This window comes from Nothoprocta perdicaria, unplaced genomic scaffold (genome assembly GCF_003342845.1).
Source record: "Nothoprocta perdicaria isolate Ctin4 unplaced genomic scaffold, notPer1 scaffold_4, whole genome shotgun sequence".
Lineage (NCBI taxonomy): Eukaryota > Metazoa > Chordata > Aves > Tinamiformes > Tinamidae > Nothoprocta > Nothoprocta perdicaria.
The window spans coordinates 386,305-403,733 of NW_020455643.1; the positions used below are offsets into that span (position 1 = coordinate 386,305).

Genomic DNA, 17,429 nt, shown 5'->3' on the forward strand with positions numbered 1-17,429 from the left:
GCCACCGTGGGCTCCTGTATTTTACCAGACGAATTGCTTGCCATGCCTATTGCTTCGCTTAAGGACAGAGCAGCCTCTACCCTCTAACAACCGTCCGGCGTTTACAGTTTTCGGCGGGCACTAAACACGGCCATCCCACACAACAAGACCGCTCCGCTGCCAGCCACTAAGGACACGGCAGTCGCCGCCTCCTGGGGACACCCCGAGCTCCTCCTTCCTCGAGGGCACCTGGACGCTTTCCCAGCAGGAACCGCCCGTCTCCCCCTTCAGCCCTCACCCTGGCGCGAGGGCTCCACGGTGCAGGGTCCCCAGCATTGGTATTTCCGTCGCTTTTAAAAGCAGCTCAAGCGCCACACGCCTCCCGCAACGGTCACTCCCAGCGCCAAGCCGCCCGCAGCTCAGCTCAGCTCGGCTCAGCTCGGCTGAGCTCGGCTCAGCCCAGTCCTGCCCGCTGGCACCTAACCCGGGTTAGGTACCGCGCAGCCTTAAAGAGCTCCCTCTTACTCCCGCGTGTTTAGAGACACCCCTCTGCCCGCAGGACGAGGGGTTGGACCGGGGCGCTACGTTACCTCCGCCGCGCTCCCCTGGGAACGGCCGCGGAAAGGCGGGAACGGCGCCGCTGCTTCCTGCCCGCGCCAGGAAGCGCCTTGTGCGAAACGCCTTGTGCCGAAGCGCGTCCCCTCGCGCGCGCCGTCGGCGTTGCCTCGCCGCGCTCCGTAGCGAAGGCGGAAGCGCTGCGCGCCGCGCGCGTCTCGGCGGGGATGGCGTGGGCGGTGCGGGCGGCGGCGCCGGCCGGCCTCGGAACCGCCACGTGCGGCCCGTGTCCAGCCACGTCGGCTCCCGGGCCTTCCAGGACACGGGCAGGAGAATCAGCCCTGCGGGCGGGAGCCGCGCGCTTTCGGGCGGCGGGAGGCCGCGGCAGGGCCTTGCCGCGCTCCCGGGGCACCGCGGCCGGCTCAGCCGGGTGCCCGGGGGCAGCGGCGTCCCTGGATCCCGTGAAGCGCGGCCCGCCTCGCTGCCTCCCAGCGGCTCTTGGCCCGCTCCTAGCGCGTTTACGTGGAGAACTTGTGCCGAAGCTCGCCGGGTTTGGCACGGGGCGCCTGCGAAAGCCTTGCTGTCCTTAGAAGCAGCCAGTGTACTTTGGTTTAGATACTTGCGAGAGACAGCACTTGTTTGTTCTASTAATACTTGTGCCTGAATATTTGTGTCTGAACACACTGGTTTTTATGTGATGGTTTTACTTAATGCTGGGAGTGATTAGGCCATTTCCAACACCAATAACAATTTACAGGTGCAACGTGATTTATCCGTGTTGACCTACTGTACTCCAAAAACACCCAAATATTTTAAGTGTACCACCAATATAATATTTAAACAGAGTGCTAAAAGCTTACACCCAGATATATGTCCTGCACTGGAAAGGGGACAAATCTTGTCTCTTRACACAGACCTCTGTAAGAATATCGATGTTGGGGTTTTACTGATCTGCCAAGTGTAGATCTGCATACAGTTGGTCAGGGTGACAACAACCGTGGAAAGACTGGCTTTCCAYCTCAGGAACCCCAAACACGGTGTTGATTTCACAGTGCTCCCTTCTCCCCATAAGGATGTTAAATCTTAGCATGGAGAGCTAGGCTGTGAGGAGGCATCCCTGACATTGCAGGGAATTGCAGAAAGCATAACTAGCGTGTGTGTGACACCAGCCTGGTTTAGGATTTAACTGTGAGTTCAGTACGTTTGCAGTAGCAGGACATGTGTTATTTGCTCTGCAACAGTTGCATGTGCATGGTTTTGCACCAAATCTGTCTTCATTCTTGTTTGTKTGCTTGTGCCGTAAGTATGGCAATGCCTCTGAAAAATGAAAATTGGAACACRTTTTATGTCAGTATTTCTTTCATGGTTTTGTTTCAAAGTGTATTGGTCTGTTGAAATTAAAAGCAGGACATGTCCCATYTTGTGTCAGCAAAAGGTAAGCCTGGTGTAAGCTTTCCTGTGCAACTGCCCTTGGTGGCTTTAGGCGACTAATCCTCTCTTTGGGGGAYGTTCAGGCAGGCTTTGCAATCCCGCTGTGTAGGACCTCTGTGCTCAGCCCTTCCCGTGCTGGCGGCGGCTGAGCTGCCAGCGGCCTCTGGAAGCGCCTCCTGCGAGAGGCTGGAGGGTCGTGCAGAGGCTGGAGGGGCCTCAGGAGCTCAGTTTTTCTGGGCCCTGCACTAATGAGCTCAGTGTCAGCTCAGTCTCTTCATTGCCTCKTTATCAGGGCATGTATTGCATTCAGAATTTCCATTGCAGTCTTCTTTGACAACACTTATTCTAAAATTCTGGGGGAAAAGTGGGTGCCGGCGTTGAGGCTGACAATTTAAAGTTCTTGCTTTGGACATTTCTCTGAATGTGAAATGAATACTGCCTTATTTGCTGCCGTTCCAGTGAGAGGATCTGAAGGGCTTTATATGGTGAATGGGCCTCCCAGTTTCACGGAGAGTACAACGTTTCAAAGGTACTGTCGTTCAGGCATTTTACATCTTTCACACGTGCGCACACACACACAATAGTAAATGTAAACTCTGCAATTCAAAAATTTAGAAGAGCAWGTGGATTTTTTCTTCCTGTCTGTAGTTTAGAAAATTGATAACTTTGGAGGTTGAGCTTTGGATAAATTTGGAGGTTGAGCCTGMCTTCTAATTGGCCTTTTGTAATTAAAAGCAATAATGACTGAACAACTACAGGGTGTGTTGCCCTGTTACTGCTGCAAAGGTTTATTCAGATACGCAGCTGGCGAACTGAAGTGCTGCTTTTCACTTTTGTTATAAGTAACTTAACTTATGCAGTGTATTTGAATATTAATGTGCTTTTCTTATTTCTCTAGGGATTCTGGAAAAAATTGCAAAGCTGTTGCTTTTAGCAAGGATGGTTCCCTCTTTGGCTGGTGCAATGGAGAAAAGTTAGTGTGTTTTATGATATTAATCATTTATTGTGAATCGAGCAAGCTGGGTCAGTTTTGCTGCATTTTCTCTCATGCGCCTAAGGGCCATGAATGAAAATGTTTGTGTGTTACTTTAACAGCATTTTGATTTTGAACTGTCTGCTGCGGTGGCTTTATTTTCTGTKTATCGGGTGAAATATTTACTGTTTTCCCAAATTTGTAATGCACCCATTGCTGTGGAATCTGGATATGCTCTGTGAAGGAGTTAAGGTTGCCCACTMTAGTAGTATCTGACTGCCTGGGACTAGTGCAGGCAGCACAAGCCAGAATTGCATTGCTGCCTCCCAGGTAGACTCTTGGCTTTTCTGCCTGCCTTTCGTCTCTATGATAATGTGGGTTTTTTTTTGAATATTCTGGGTGTCAGCAGGTGCAGGACTGCTGTCAGAGATGCTGTTTGACTTCACTAGTTCAGCTTTTTGACCTTTGATTTTTATTGTCTGTGTATCTTCTCCCTCCCCAGATCCAAACCTTTAATGTAGAACCCTTATAGGCAGAAGAACTGTGAAAATGTGTGGGCTAATGTATGTTTTAATTCTGTTAGAAGATTTCTCTGTTGCCCTTGCTTGGCCTTCATACTGTGGAGTAGTGGATGAAAATACCTTGTCYCTGATTCAGAATCTACATGCACAGAGCAAAATACACGGTGTTTTGACCAGGATTTTCACTTGCTCAGTTTCTGTTACACTTGGACATCTGTTTTAAAATATTCTTACAAATATTTAGTCAAAGCAGAATGGGGAAAAAATCCCTCTTCTAATTTTGTTACCCTGGCCAAATTTGGAATAGATGGAGAAGTCAAATCTTAAAAAAAAAAATTACCTTGGCTGTTAATTAACCAGTCTAAGTACGTTTTATTGAAATGACCTCTTTTGATTCCAGAGTAAATATTGTTAATGTTGCCAGTGCTGAATTACTGCGTTCTTTTGATCTTCCAAAGGCAGTTTGCCTTGAATTCTCGCCAAAGAATAAYGTTCTGGTGACATGGCAGGCCTATTCAAGTGAGTATTTTACCGGCTGCAAAAATACAGAGATAGTTGCATGTCTTCRCTCGTTTTGCAGACTTTTCACCGCCTGGTTTGACATCCTGGCAAGTTCATTGGCTTTGGGGGTAAACCCAAAAGGAGGTATAGGAACCGTACAGGTGCTGTGTGGTTAATCAGGTACCTAGCAGCGGAGGGGGTGCTGTGTCCTGAGGGTGTTTGGTATCGAGCCTTCCTACAAGTAGCAGATCAAGATGCATGTGTGGTTATTACTCTGTTAAGTAAATCCCATGTTTCTAAATGTTTTTAACTGATCTTAGTGCTTTGACTGAGARTGTCTTTGCCTATCATGCTGTTCCGGCAATTTCTATTGTCTAAACAAAGAAAACTGTAAGCTGCCCCAGAGTAATGGTGTCCTGCCCTGAGCTGGCTAACATGGAGTGTTCCCAGCTGGGGTTTATCTGCTTCTGAGCCTGTGGGGAATCATAATCCTGACCTGCCCAATCTGAGTCTTTCACAGGTGGTGTGACTGTAGTGTGTGCTGCAAGTGCTCCCTGTGGTAGAAAGGGCAGCCTCAAMGCTAGCGTGTGGGAAGTGTCCGGGGCAGGTAGGACAGGACAAACGCCCGGACTGACAGGAGACCCTTTGAGCTCTTTTCCACCAATGATTCATACAGGCAGCCCAATGACTGTAGTGCTCAGAGTGAGTAAAAGGGTACAGAGAGTTTAAAACCAACAGAGAGACATTTTATGTAGTTTGTAGACACAGCTGTGAATGATGTGAGGGACAAAGTGTGCAAYGCGTCCCTAGGAGAACAGAACCTAGCAGAGGAGACTCTGCTTGCCATTTTTTGCCAAGAAGGAGCGTTTTTAAAGCTCTGTTTTAATTAGAAAAATGTACTTAAAAAGTTACGCTAGTGTTGGTGGCACTAGTCTTGTTCCCGTCTATAGAAGTAACAGCAGTAACCCCGAAATACTGGGTTACTTGCAGGCTGAAAGACCATAAACAGACTTCAGTTAATAGCTGAGGCAGTTAGCAGGTTTGGGATTAGCCCCTTGGGTATAGGGTGTTTGTTTGTGTATATTTGATTGCTTGTCATGATGTTGCCATTAAATGTAATTTTAGTTAAAACAGATTTAATGAAATGTGTTTTTGTTGCAGCTGCTAAAGATGGCACAGCAGGGGTGCCCAACCTGCAACTTTATGATTTGAAGACCGGAAAATGTTTAAAGTCTTTCATCCAGAAAAAGATGCAGAACTGGTAAATAACATTTCCAGCTACTAATTGTTTTCAAAGAAGTGTATTTTCCTTATCTGATCTAGGTAAATATGGTATGGGTTTTAGTATGGTTTTGGTTTTCAAAGTATTGCCTGCCACAAGCTGAAAGCAAGTATCCGTGCTTGTAAATATCTTTGTACATGGTTGTTCATTTCTTAGTATAAATTCACTGTTGTTTTGCAACATGAAGTAAACAGAGGAGACAGCAACTGTAAGTGTAGTTGTGTGGGGATTTTTTGTGGGTTTTTTTTTTGTTTGTTTGTTTTGTTTCTGAGCGTTTTTTTTAACCAGGAAAATGCTTTTTGAATGTTTGAAACATTTAGCATCATTGATCTAGCTTGGCTTGATAAAACAAAGGAAAAAAAAAATAGACTGCTAAAGATGGCCATTATTCGCTGTTCCTTCAATTCTGCCTTTTTTTAATTTTTTTCTTAAATGTAGGTGTCCTTGCTGGGCTGATGATGAAAGCATCTGTGCCAGGAATGTAAACAATGAAGTGCACTTCTTTGAAAACAACAACTTTAGTACGCAAGTATTTCAATAAGATGATTTCAATAAGATAGGAATTGTCCTTTGTTTTTGGKTTTTTTTTACAGTTTTCCTATTTCTCTCTTTTTAAACTTTTTTTTTGTTTTAAACTAGCTTTTACAGGATTAATAATCTTGTATGAAGATGTTCACCATTCTTTTCTATTAGAAAAAAAATAAAACCACAGTGCCTGTCAGTCATTGTACAGAAGAAAATACTTTCTTASTCCTGTGGTGTTTTGCATGCTGAACTTGTAATTGCTTTAATTATTTTTTTCCTCCTCATTTCTGATGCTTGGTATATTTAGAGATGATGGTAGGAAAGCAACGCTGCAAATGCTGTATATTTACAGTGCATTTTTATTAGAGCCATGTAAATGTCTCCAGCATTAGCAGGGAGACAGTCCATGAAATGAACTTGCAGTTCAGCTTGAAAATCTTTATTTAACTGCAGTTACCAAGCTTCCTTCTTAGGATTTACAAGTAATGGACATTAATCTTGCCCAACCCCCTTGCAAGGGGCTTCTTGTCATAGCGGTAGTTTCCTGTGTCCACATCCTCATGGATGCTGGCTTTTACTTCATTTTACTGAAATGAAAGAGCTGTTGTCTATTTTTCTTGTGCTAAAATACTATTTAATTATTTTTCTGGTGTTTGTAGGCACCCATGTCCTCTTCCAGTTCACCCCGTCACTATCCTAGAGAAGTCCTGACTGTGTTGTAATGTGAGATTTGCTGCTAGTCCCCAGTCTTCTCTGAGGGAATGTGGTTATGGGTTGTTGCTTGTTCATTTTTTAAGAGCAYCGAAGATGCAATTCCCCTAATTTCTTTGTGTAAAGACTGCTGCCTAATGCAGAACAGACCCTTATGAAAATTTCATATTAGGAAGACACATGCAGTAAAGCTGCAGGGAGGAGAGCCCCTTGTCTTTGTGTAACAGTACATGTTAGCTGGACGTGACCGCTGCTGCTCTTCCTCAAGTGACACAGATAAGATGAATACCACTGTCACTTCCTTAAGACATGAGCTGTGTTCACACGAGCCCAGAAGTTTCYTTGTTGTTTGAACTTCCTAATACTGCACTGGGTTTCAAAGCTAGGCTTCACTCAAATGATTACCAAGATGCTTTTGTAAATAAAAAGTGATCTAATCAGAAATGCGGTATGATGAAATGTGAAATTAAAGGTTGCTTGACTAGTAAAGCTCTTTTATGCAATACTGTATTATCTATAATATAGATCAAAAAAAAGGAATGGTTAAGAAATCTGGGTTAACATTGTGTCATTAACTTCATCACAACTATGACTTTCTTTGCAGATACTATTGCAAATAAACTGCATTTGCAGAAGGTTAGCGATTTTGTGTTATCTCCAGGAGCCCAGCCAACCAAGGTATTTCTGATGTTTGTTCACAGTCCTTCAAACTTGGTGTTAATTTAAACATGGTGCATGAGTAGAGCCTAGGTCCCATGCTGCTGATAGCACCAGCCACTGGGTGATCCGCTGCTTTATTGCAGGTTGCTGTGTACGTTCCGGGCAGCAAGGGCGCGCCATCTTTTGTCAGGCTCTATCAGTATCCCAACTTCGGAGGTCCTCAGTCTGCACTGGCCAATAAAAGTTTCTTTAAAGCTGACAAGGTGACAATGCTATGGAACAAAAAAGGTATAGCAATATTCAAGTTACAATTCTGAATATTCTGAAGTGTTGATAACTTTCCCGTATTGACTTGTTTGATTTTGAGTACAGTAACACAGAATATTCTACACGTCTGCGAATGTTGCAATTGATTTGTGAATTTAAATCAAGTTTTGTGATGATAGCAAGTTTAAGATGTAAGCATAAGACTATATCAGAGCATAAAACATTCTTACTTTCCTGTAAATCTGTATTTATACAGACATTTAACAAATGGAATGACTTGCACAATCCTTTGCATGCTTTGCTGTTTGTGAGCAATGATAGTTGTTGACGAATGTGTTGCACATTGTTTAGATTACAGGGAAGATGTTGCATAACTTTGTGCCCACGTGTGATTGGTGCGTGTTYGCGTAAAGTAAATGTACGTACCGAAGCTATTGATGAAATACTTCACTTGCAGATTGATCAAGATGCTTGGTCTCTGCCTTAGATGAAAAGCTGAAGGCACTCATGCTGCTGTTAGAACATAATAAAACATATTTTTTATGCCTGAAAAGTGAATTCACTTCCTTATAATGGAACGGTAAATGAGTGGGCTAAGTGGACTTAGCTTATCCAAAAATGTAAGATAGCAGTTCTGTTTAGGTTAACGTTTAGGAAATTTTCCATTGAGAAGAGAATGATAAGCAGCACTGGTATTTGAGCAATTTTAACTGCAGAATTGACAGTCAAACTGATTTCCTCTTAATCAGTGATAGTTTGTGAAATAGGTTGTGGTTTGTAGGAATTCTACTGAACTAACTGTATGTCTATTCTGTTAGCCACTGCTGTGCTAGTAATAGCAAGTACAGAAGTTGATAAGTCAGGAGCCTCATACTATGGAGAGCAGACTCTGCACTACATTGCAACAAATGGGGAGAGTGCAGTCGTACAGCTGCGTAAGTACCTTTYGGGCAGGTATGCTCTACGGTAGCATTTGGTAGCAGCAATTGCTGTTCCATCAACTTCTACCTAGCGTATGATCTTTGGGGTTGATACAGTGAAGAACTCAAGTTTTTAAACAAACAAAAATAATCATCCTTTAGTGGAGTTTTATTTTATTTCCTTTTTTTTTCCCCCAATGCTTTCAGTTAAAATAAACAGATGATTGGTTTGAGTGAGTGTTCATGTGTATAGTGCGGGAATTTGTTCATTAGGGAATGGGCTGCATAGAGGAACCAGATTAATATTCAAGAATCCAAAACGTTTTGGATGTTGCTAAACAAAATAATCCTGCTTTTAGATGTGTGCTTTTAGACGTAGTTATGCAAGGAATGGGGGGCAAAGTGAGCACTGGGGCTGAAAGAAGATGGATTTCCTTTTGACTTGCATCTTCTGGTTGCTTTGAAGGTCCTRTTTTGGTCCAGTTGGTCCAATTTTGAAGCCTTTTTTTTTATATTTTGGCACTTGTCTCTGCAGTCAAGTCAAGATCTGATTAACATCATCTAAAAATTTCTAAAGGGATAAATGCCACGGTGGGATTGCATAGCACAGTTTCTAAAGATAACGAAGCTTTAAAATAGCAGGAATCAACAGTTCAAGCTGCTATGGTATTTTTGGTCAATGTGTGAATTTAAGAATTTATTGCAGTTGGCACTTACAAGAGGTCTAAGTGAAGGAGCCCAGATTAGGAGTGTTAAAATGAGATATGTTTTTTATTCACCCTTATACATTTTACATGAATTTTGGTCATATATCCATCTTTCTTCAATGGGCCTTAATGTTCTGGCCCCAGAGTAGTTTCCAGCAGCATGTAATTTTAATCAGAGTGCATAAAAATATCTTTTCCCACTTAAAAATCCGTCTTATAAAATTCTTCACGTAAGCATAGTCCTAAGATAATTTAGATTAATATTTCTTAGCTATGTGAACCTAAGTTATTTAATGGTTCTTGAAGTTAAACAGAAAACCCCTAGTATCCAGCTGGTATAAAACTCCTGTTTTTGCAGGTTTCCAGTGGGACAGTTTGAGAAGGTCCTGAGATATCATACTTGAATAACGAGGAAAAAAAAGATAAAGGATTTTTTGTACATGAAAAAGTATGCTTACTGTTAAAGTGCTGRTGCTGACCCTACAGAGGTAATTTGAAATGGCTGCAGTTATTGTTGCAAACCTTATCTCACATTATCAGAATATAAGATGGTTTTTATTTCTGTCCTTATTCTTAGTAGACTTCATTCTTGCTGTTAATAATTTGACTATTGGAGTTTAGCAAAATACAAAAATAAGAATCATTATTGGTATCTTAGCAGGGCAAATGAAAATTTCATAACAATAGCTGCATTTTCCTTTTCCTTTAGCAAAAAACGGTCCTATTTATGATGTTGTTTGGAATCCCAATTCTGTCGAGTTTTGTGCTGTGTATGGTTTTATGCCTGCCAAAGCAACAGTTTTTAATCTGAAATGTGACCCTGTGTTTGATTTTGGAACTGGCCCTCGCAATGCCGCCTACTACAGCCCCCCCGGACACATCCTAGTGCTAGCAGGATTTGGAAATCTCAGAGGACAGATGGAAGTATGGGACGTTAAAAACTACAAGCTCATTTCTAAACCGGTGGCGTCGGATTCCACATATTTTGCCTGGTGCCCCGACGGGGAGCACATAGTAACAGCAACGTGCGCCCCCAGGCTGCGYGTGGGCAACGGCTACAAGATCTGGCACTACACGGGCTCTGTTCTGCACAACCACGAGGTGCCATCGAAYGAGGAGATATGGCAGGTGTCCTGGCAGCCCTTCCCGGAGGGAGCGTTTCCCGCGAGGGCGGTGAAGTACCAGGCAGTGCCCAGCGAGCTGCCGAGCGCGGAGCCCAAGGCTGCGCAAGCGTACAGGCCTCCCGCCCTGAGGAACAAGCCGGTGACCGCTTCCAAGCTGGTGCGTACGCTGCTCCCTCATGTTGTAAGCTTCGCTAGGAGTAGTAAGTTCCATTGCTGTGGCCATCTTTGAGGCTTGTCTTCAGACATAGATGTGTTTTTAATGAGGGACATTAGAAGAGTGATCAAACTCAAAGGATATTGTGGGTTTCTGCAAGGTTTTTTTTTTTTTTTTTTTGATAATCTTTCATGACCAGCCTTCTCATTTGAAAGAACTTATCCTAGAAAACTGAAATTTTCTTTGGTCAAAACATTCTTCTTCCACAAAGCTGTTTGCAGGCTTGAAAGCTGCTGCCCGCAACGAGCACTAGAACGATGAACTGCAAATTGGTGTCCAGGATGGTTAAGGACCTTGGTTAAAATACGAGCTTCAGCTATGGGTGACCAGCTTTCCAAAGCCAGGCAGATGGGGGTTGACTCCCCTCCCGAGGGCTCTGGCCCCCTCGGATTAGGCAGGTTCCCTTGCTGGAGCTGGACATGAAGGAAGCTGCTCGGCTGCACTCTGAGCAAGATTCACATAGTGACCTACTTTTTTAATTAGTTCTATTTTCTGTCAGTTTTCAAAGTAGGTTGAGTGAGGCAGATAATTACATTTAATAATTGTAGCCTTAGTGTTTAAATTTACACCATAGAGAACTTTGAATCTTGTATTTTTAAAAAAGTGGTTTCTGCTTGGCTTGTGAAGTATCCATTAGTCATGCTAATGTCTGATTTCACCAGTGGTTGATAAGCGGAGAGAGTAAAGACACATTAAATAATTACATTCACTTTTATGGGCAGGAAATTAAAACTGGTAGGTAAAATATGTATTTTTAAAACTATTTGTGTATAAGCTTGTCAGACTACTAAATCAATTATAAAAATAGATTTGAGCATCTTTGGGAAGTAAGTACTTTGTTTACACTTTTTATTTCCAGTCATTTATGGGAGAATGAATATTTTATTATTCTATTTACTTTTCTTCAGAAAGCTGGGTAATAAAGTCTGGAAGTCTGGTCTCTGCTCTCAGCCTGTCCTGTATGTTTAGCTCTTCGCTCAGGGGCAGGATTGTTCCCGCCAAAAAGCAGCAAAGGTTGGGGATGATAAAGAAAAACCTCCCCCCCCCTTTTTTTTTTTGTAATAAAAAAAGGCAAACCCAACAACCAGCTCTTCTTTTCACTGGGAGTTCAAGTTAAAATGTTGCTGACAAAAGCAAAATGCTGAACTTCAGTCACTGTACCATTTTATTCCTGTCTGAATGTTGTTTCTGAGACATAAAACATGATGATTCTGTTACCTTGCATCTGTGAAGTTGTGAAGTCCTTGAGAGATGCTGGACAGTCCAAAAAGAAAAACCTRGAGACTGGGAGGCTTTGAAACCCATTTCACAGTGTCTCCTGATGCTGAAAGGAAGGAGAACAGGCAGGACACACTGTGTTTCTTCCTCTTCCTTCCTGGTTCATCTTCACATATGCTGATGCCTTTAGTAGGTTTGGGGATCCAGTGTGTGGAGTTTTCTTTGGGAGGGTAAAATCATGTTTATCAATACAGAACAAAGGTTTCAAGAATATTAATTTTGTCTCTTCTCCAGCATGAGGATGAGCCACCTCAAAATATGAAACCACAGTCTGGAAGCAGTGAAAAGCCTCTCTCTAAAACTGCTCTCAAAAATCAAAGGAAACATGAAGCGAAGAAGGCTGCTAAACAGGTATTACAAAAATAGTTCTTTTAAGGTAAAGGTTACATTAATTTTCACAAATATGATGATCTGCGTTCAGAGCAATGGCTGTTAGTTGCACTCAAATCATCTCTCCATTTTACATGTGTTCAGTTTGGGGAAGGGTGGTGCTTCTTGCCTCTGCAGTAGTCTGATAATACCTGGCAGCTGCAGCTGCTGGYTGCAAGTTTGCTGGCTGATAGGAGCTACACTGTGAAGGCCGAGATGGGAGCTCTTGGGTCTCGTGCTCTCCCCACGATCACATTTGCCTTGCAGACTTCGTAAGTGTGTGTACACCTGCCTTACGTACTTTGCCTTCCACCTCTCCGCAGCCTGCACGGCTGCTCCAGGCGCGGGTGGGAGGTGGCACTGACCGGCTGCTTTGGTGTGTCCCGCCAGCAGGCCGGGGCCGAGGCACCTTGTCAGGGCACACCAAAAAGAGACTGTCTTCTGTCCTTTTGTTTCTGTGGTTTTGAGTTTTTTTTTTTTTTCACCTCTCTCTATTTTTTTGCTAGGTAGTTTAAAAATAGCTTTTGATATTAGCCTTCCAGTTTTTGCAAACTTCTGAAATACTGATTTCTTAAGTACAAGCTTGGATTTTTGATTTTCCTATACTGGTCTGAGTATTTCTTTCACATTGGGAGACAATGAACTGCCGGTCTGCTTTCAAAAATATTCGTGAACATGCTTATCTTGTCATCCTTACTGATTTTTGTCTATTTTTGTATTGAGGAAGAAAAAAACGAATGAGAACAGTCTGTGCATTTTATAGATAACCTATTTTAATGGAAACTATGTAACRGGTAACTTGCAAATTTTGGAGAACACCAGCAAACTAGTGGAGGAAGAAAGGGATTGCTTACAGGAATTAGAGATTTGTATATATCCTTTTGTAATTTGAGCTATTTTCTGTAGGTAAAGTATTTGTTACATCTACTTGCAGGAGGCCAAAGCTGATACCAACCAGGAATCTGTGCAGCCCTCGGCATCACAGAATGTGCCACGCAACCCGGGGCCTGTCGTGACGTCGGGAGATCCTGAAGTAGACAAAAAGATAAAGAATTTAAAAAAGGTGAGGGGATGTTTCTAATGAATGGCTATTTTATCCCAGAGATAGTCAAGGCTACATTTCAATGACTAAGGCTTGAGTTCAGTGACATAGCACTAACACAGGTAGCAGATTTCCCAAACGTCTTCCTCTTCTTTTCCATCTTGTGAAATAGTAGGAGTCTTCACTTGCCAGGGCCCCTAAAGCCCTTCCCAGAGGAGCATCTGGATGGCATAGAAGACACTGAAACTTATATGGAAAAACAGTCCAGTCTTCTCTTATGAATATTGTTGCTGAATGGGAGGAGGTAGAGCTTAATAGGGGTTATGCTTAGAAAGCAGCTCTGTGCTGCTTTATTCAGGCTGCACTTTACACAGCTGTGAGTGATTGGGAACCTGCTTTGGTTCTGTTTCTCTTCCTCTAATCTTAAGGTTATATTATTTTTTTTTCCTGAAAGTTTTTGAGCAGTGRAAGATAGATGTTGAATCTGAGAAGGGTGAACCATGCTATGTGGTCTGAGTTTCTTTCTAAGCTTTTAAATGGCAAGAGTGCAAAGTTTATTGCCAAGCTCAGGAATTCTTTGACTTAAAGAGTTTAAGAATGGAAGTTGTTTACTCCAGTCTGGGAAATCTTTCCCATTTCTGCATAATGTATCGGGGTTTTTTCTCATGGCATTTTCCTGCTTTTTATATTCCTGTGTTTCGATTAATGTTCCAGACTTTCTGAGGAAGATGTATGGAGCAGGAGGAGAAGTGATAGTGATAGCAGCAGTGTTCATTTCTGCTTCTGGCTCTAGGCCTTCAATCTGACGCTGCATGCTGTTTGTTTCAGAGACTGAGTACTCGTGTTCTCTAGGTTTCTGTTCTTGAAAGACATCTCTTATGGGTGAGAAAATTGTGGATGTATTTTTCAAAATAAGTGTCTTCCCTGCTGAGAACTGGCTCCTTTTAAACCAGGCAACTGCAAGTGCAGGGACTTCTACAGACTGTTTTCTGTTCTTGGTTCACCCGTGTTTTTTCTTTTTTCTTTTTTTCAGAAACTAAAGGCAATTGAGCAGTTGAAAGAACAAGCAGCCGCTGGCAAACAACTAGAGAAAAACCAGGTACTGTTAAGGTGTATGCAGTTTATTCAGGTTGCCACAGTACTTGATCTGTATGGCTTTTAGCAATACTTCTGTTTAAAATCATTTAAAATCATGGCCTCTCTGTATCCTTTACACTTACCCATAAAAATCAGGTAAGTGGAAGAAATTACTTCCAACTTGTCTCTAGAGAGGCAGGCTGCCTGTTGGCAAGTAGTTAGACTGTGTAGAGAGCATATTTGCCGTGTGTTCAGCTGGTGTCCTAACCTCTGTTTCTGTCCCACATTGTCAGCAGATGGGTCATTTGTTCACATACAGCCTTGGTGCCATTGCCACAAAACCCGTGCAGCATCRAATGCTCATACTGACCACATATTGCCAGTGTATGGGGGCTTTACTGTGGGAGCACCACTGTAACTCACTGCAGCATCCCTGTGCATTTCTTGCATGTGTGATCACCACTTCTGGCTTGCAGCACTCTGGCCCAAGCACGTGTCCRTGCTCTCTTTGGACTAAATGCTACAGAGAGAATGACGCACAGCAGTTGTGTTCCAGCTCGTCCTCGCTGTGTCCTCTCTGGGACAGAGCACCTGTCCAAATGGCACCTTAGCTCCATTAGCTCTAGTTTATATGGCAAGGCCCCAAACTGGGGAAGGAGGGAGCCGTGAGTGAGCAGAAGGAAATCCAGCGGCGTCCTGGTGTCTGGGTGCGCGCACGGGAGGCTGGTGAGCCGCACGGAGCTGCTGTGTCTTTGCCTTTGCCACCAGAGCCGGTGCCTGCCGCCAGTGGTGCTCAAAGCTGGAGAGGAAATACTGCTTAATACAGCCCATTTTCTCTAACCATTACTATTTACACTATTTACTTAAGTCACTTTGTTTAAGCAATTTTTTGAGCTTTATTTTGTAAACAGYTTTTTTCTGATATTGCTGGATATGATGTAGTAGTGCTTAGGGAAGACTTGTTTTGGGAAAAGTCTATTTTAACTCATTTTCCTTATGAATGAAAATATCTGAGAGCTAATATCTGTCAATATCTACAAAGATCGAGTCGTATCTGGATCTTCTAGACAGCCTTGTTCAGAACAATTACAGAGTGATCCTTTGTGCTTGTGTTACATGGTTGCTGGATTTAAAGCTTTTGGCAAAAAAAGTTGGTTCTGCAGGGAGCATTTGTGAAGACAGAGAATTTATCTACTACAGAAGGCAAAGTCGTCTTCTCCAAGAAGGGCTACAACAGCCCTCCTCTTTGTGGAAGGGCTGTTTATACTCTGCTTCTGCGGAGAATGTGAGAATGAATGTGAGAATGAATGTGAGAATGTGGACCTGTTTGCCCTTCTTCTCATCCAACCCCATTTCTGGCCTTTAACAGTATGTTTTTAATCTCTCATTCTCCTGTAGACTGGAGTTGCATATGACTTTGTTCTACCTTCATAAATATTCTTCTGATTTTCCCATCTGATAAGCTAGATCTGTGATATCTCATGTTTTTCTTTTTCTAGCTCGAGAAAATTCAGAAAGAAACTGCTCTCCTTCAAGAATTAGAAGATCTAGAACTGGGTCTGTAAAGCTCTGTGTGAATTCAGTGGGGCTTTAACACAAAATTCATGCAAAATATGTGTATTAACTTGAACACAATAAAATGTTTCAGCAAATAGAATGCAAAAGTTTACAGATTTGCTGCACACTTACCTTTCTAAAACCTTTCATAAAGATTTGTGCACATGCAAAATTGTAAACAAGTCGTGAATGTCACATCAGCTGGTTCTGTGGCTATTTAAAACAGAAATGTGCTTATGTTCTAAAAGCATTTTGCTTAAAAAAACAGAAGCATGTTGGTTTGTCTTTCCCTTTTCTGGGGTGAGGAGGGAGAGGAAATGAGGTTTTACCCCATTTGATAGCTTTATTCTATTTAAAAAGACATATAGTCTTCATGCAGCAATAGGATGTAGACAAAAATAAAGAGCATTTAATAATCAAAGTACTTCTGTTCTTTTGTTACAAGGGCAGCTTTTAAATTCTAACAAGGCCATGTCACCAAGATCAAAGATATTTCACTGCTCAGGTTAAATGAAGTTTCAAATACTGCAGCTGCTGTGGTGACCTTTGCACGATTATTACTGTTTGTATTTCCATTTTCAATATTGTTTTTACCCTTTCTTTCCCTCTGATCCATCATTTGTAACCCTTAAAGGACTAAATATGCAGAGAAAAGATGGTCAGGTGTTTATTACATTATGTTGTCAAAATCACGCACACACAAAAAAAGATTTGCTAATCCTTTGGAGTAATATTAGGCCCAGTTCTGTACTATAGTGCCTGTTACATGTTAGTCTCTCACTGGAGAATTGGGCAGTAGTATAAATTTGCCCTTTAGTTTTATGTATTTAAATGCAACATCAGTGAGCTTTTTCAGGCTGACAGTACCCTATAACCGTTAAATTCATTATTTTATGAGTATTTTTGCATCCTTCAGCGTTTCATAGAACTCTTTTTCCAGGACGGACTTCACAGTCATGATTTAGTAATAAGTGGTGTACATGTTTGCCGCTTTGGTTATGCAATAAATAAAAAGGAAGGGTTTTTTCCTATTAAATGTTGTGAACATAGTGGAGGTGTGAGGAGCTGAATGCTCCCGCATCCCTCGTGCCTCAGTTGCACCCCAGCCCCATGTGGTTGCGGGCTGCAGGTTGTGGGGTGCAGGTTGCGGGCTGCAGGCTGTGGGGTGCAGGGTGCAGGCTGTGGGGTGCAGGTTGCAGGTTGCAGATTGTGGGGTGCAGATTGCGGGGTACATGGTGCAGGTTGCGGGGTGCAGGTTGCAGGCTGTGGGGTGCAGGTTGTGGTGTGCAGATTGCAGGGTGCAGGCTGTGGGGTGCAGGTTGCAGGCTGTGGGGTGCAGGCTGTGGGGTGCATGGTGCAGGCTGTGGGGTGCAGGCTGTGGGGTGCAGGTTGTGGTGTGCAGATTGCGGGGTGCAGGCTGTGGGGTGCAGGTTGTGGTGTGCATGGTGCAGACTGTGGGGTGCAGGCTGTGGGGTGCAGGYTGYGRGGTGCAGGGCGCAGTTGTTGCYCTAGGGCTGCACCCCAGGGCTCCTCTTCCGGGGGGTGGTGGGAGAGCCCGGCGGGTGCAAACAGCAGCTCCGAGGGTGCCCGAGCAAGCGCCCAAGGTGCGAGGGCGGCTGGAGGGTGGCACGTGGTGCGCTGAGGGCGGCCTGGGGCGAAAAACAGGAAAGATGGGAAAAGGAGAAATTCCGGCGCGCGCCCCAGGCTCCCTGCTGCGGCCCCTGCGGGGCGCGCGC

The 17,429-nt window shown here is 43.4% G+C and overlaps 2 protein-coding genes across 3 annotated transcripts in view; one reads left to right on the forward strand and one right to left on the reverse strand.

Moving 5' to 3' along the window:
- The window catches only part of SERP1 (stress associated endoplasmic reticulum protein 1), a 2,371-nt gene extending 617 nt beyond the window's left edge, over window positions 1-1,754 (reverse strand). Inside the window, exons 1-2 of the mRNA XM_026045204.1 lie at window positions 1,736-1,754; window positions 704-846 (exon numbers count right to left, since the gene is read on the reverse strand). Of these exons, the coding sequence (XP_025900989.1) occupies window positions 704-846; window positions 1,736-1,754 (162 nt within the window). The remainder of the gene's footprint in view (window positions 1-703; window positions 847-1,735) is intronic.
- Window positions 1,755-2,377: 623 nt separating this feature from the next.
- EIF2A (eukaryotic translation initiation factor 2A) lies at window positions 2,378-15,815 on the forward strand. 2 transcript variants are annotated; one of them, XM_026045261.1, is made up of 13 exons: window positions 2,378-2,494; window positions 2,864-2,938; window positions 3,860-3,978; window positions 5,122-5,221; window positions 5,681-5,763; window positions 7,083-7,156; window positions 7,282-7,426; window positions 8,224-8,340; window positions 9,742-10,313; window positions 11,883-11,999; window positions 12,952-13,080; window positions 14,093-14,158; window positions 15,636-15,815. In XM_026045261.1, exons 1-13 carry the CDS (start codon window positions 2,394-2,396, stop codon window positions 15,699-15,701), a joined length of 1,764 nt encoding a protein of 587 aa, XP_025901046.1. In that variant the 5' UTR covers window positions 2,378-2,393; the 3' UTR covers window positions 15,702-15,815. The 2 variants fall into 2 exon arrangements, with proteins under 2 accessions (XP_025901046.1, XP_025901047.1); XM_026045262.1 differs by lacking the exons at window positions 2,378-2,494; window positions 2,864-2,938; window positions 3,860-3,978 and adding an exon at window positions 4,334-4,662.
- The last annotated feature ends 1,614 nt before the right edge of the window (window positions 15,816-17,429 follow it).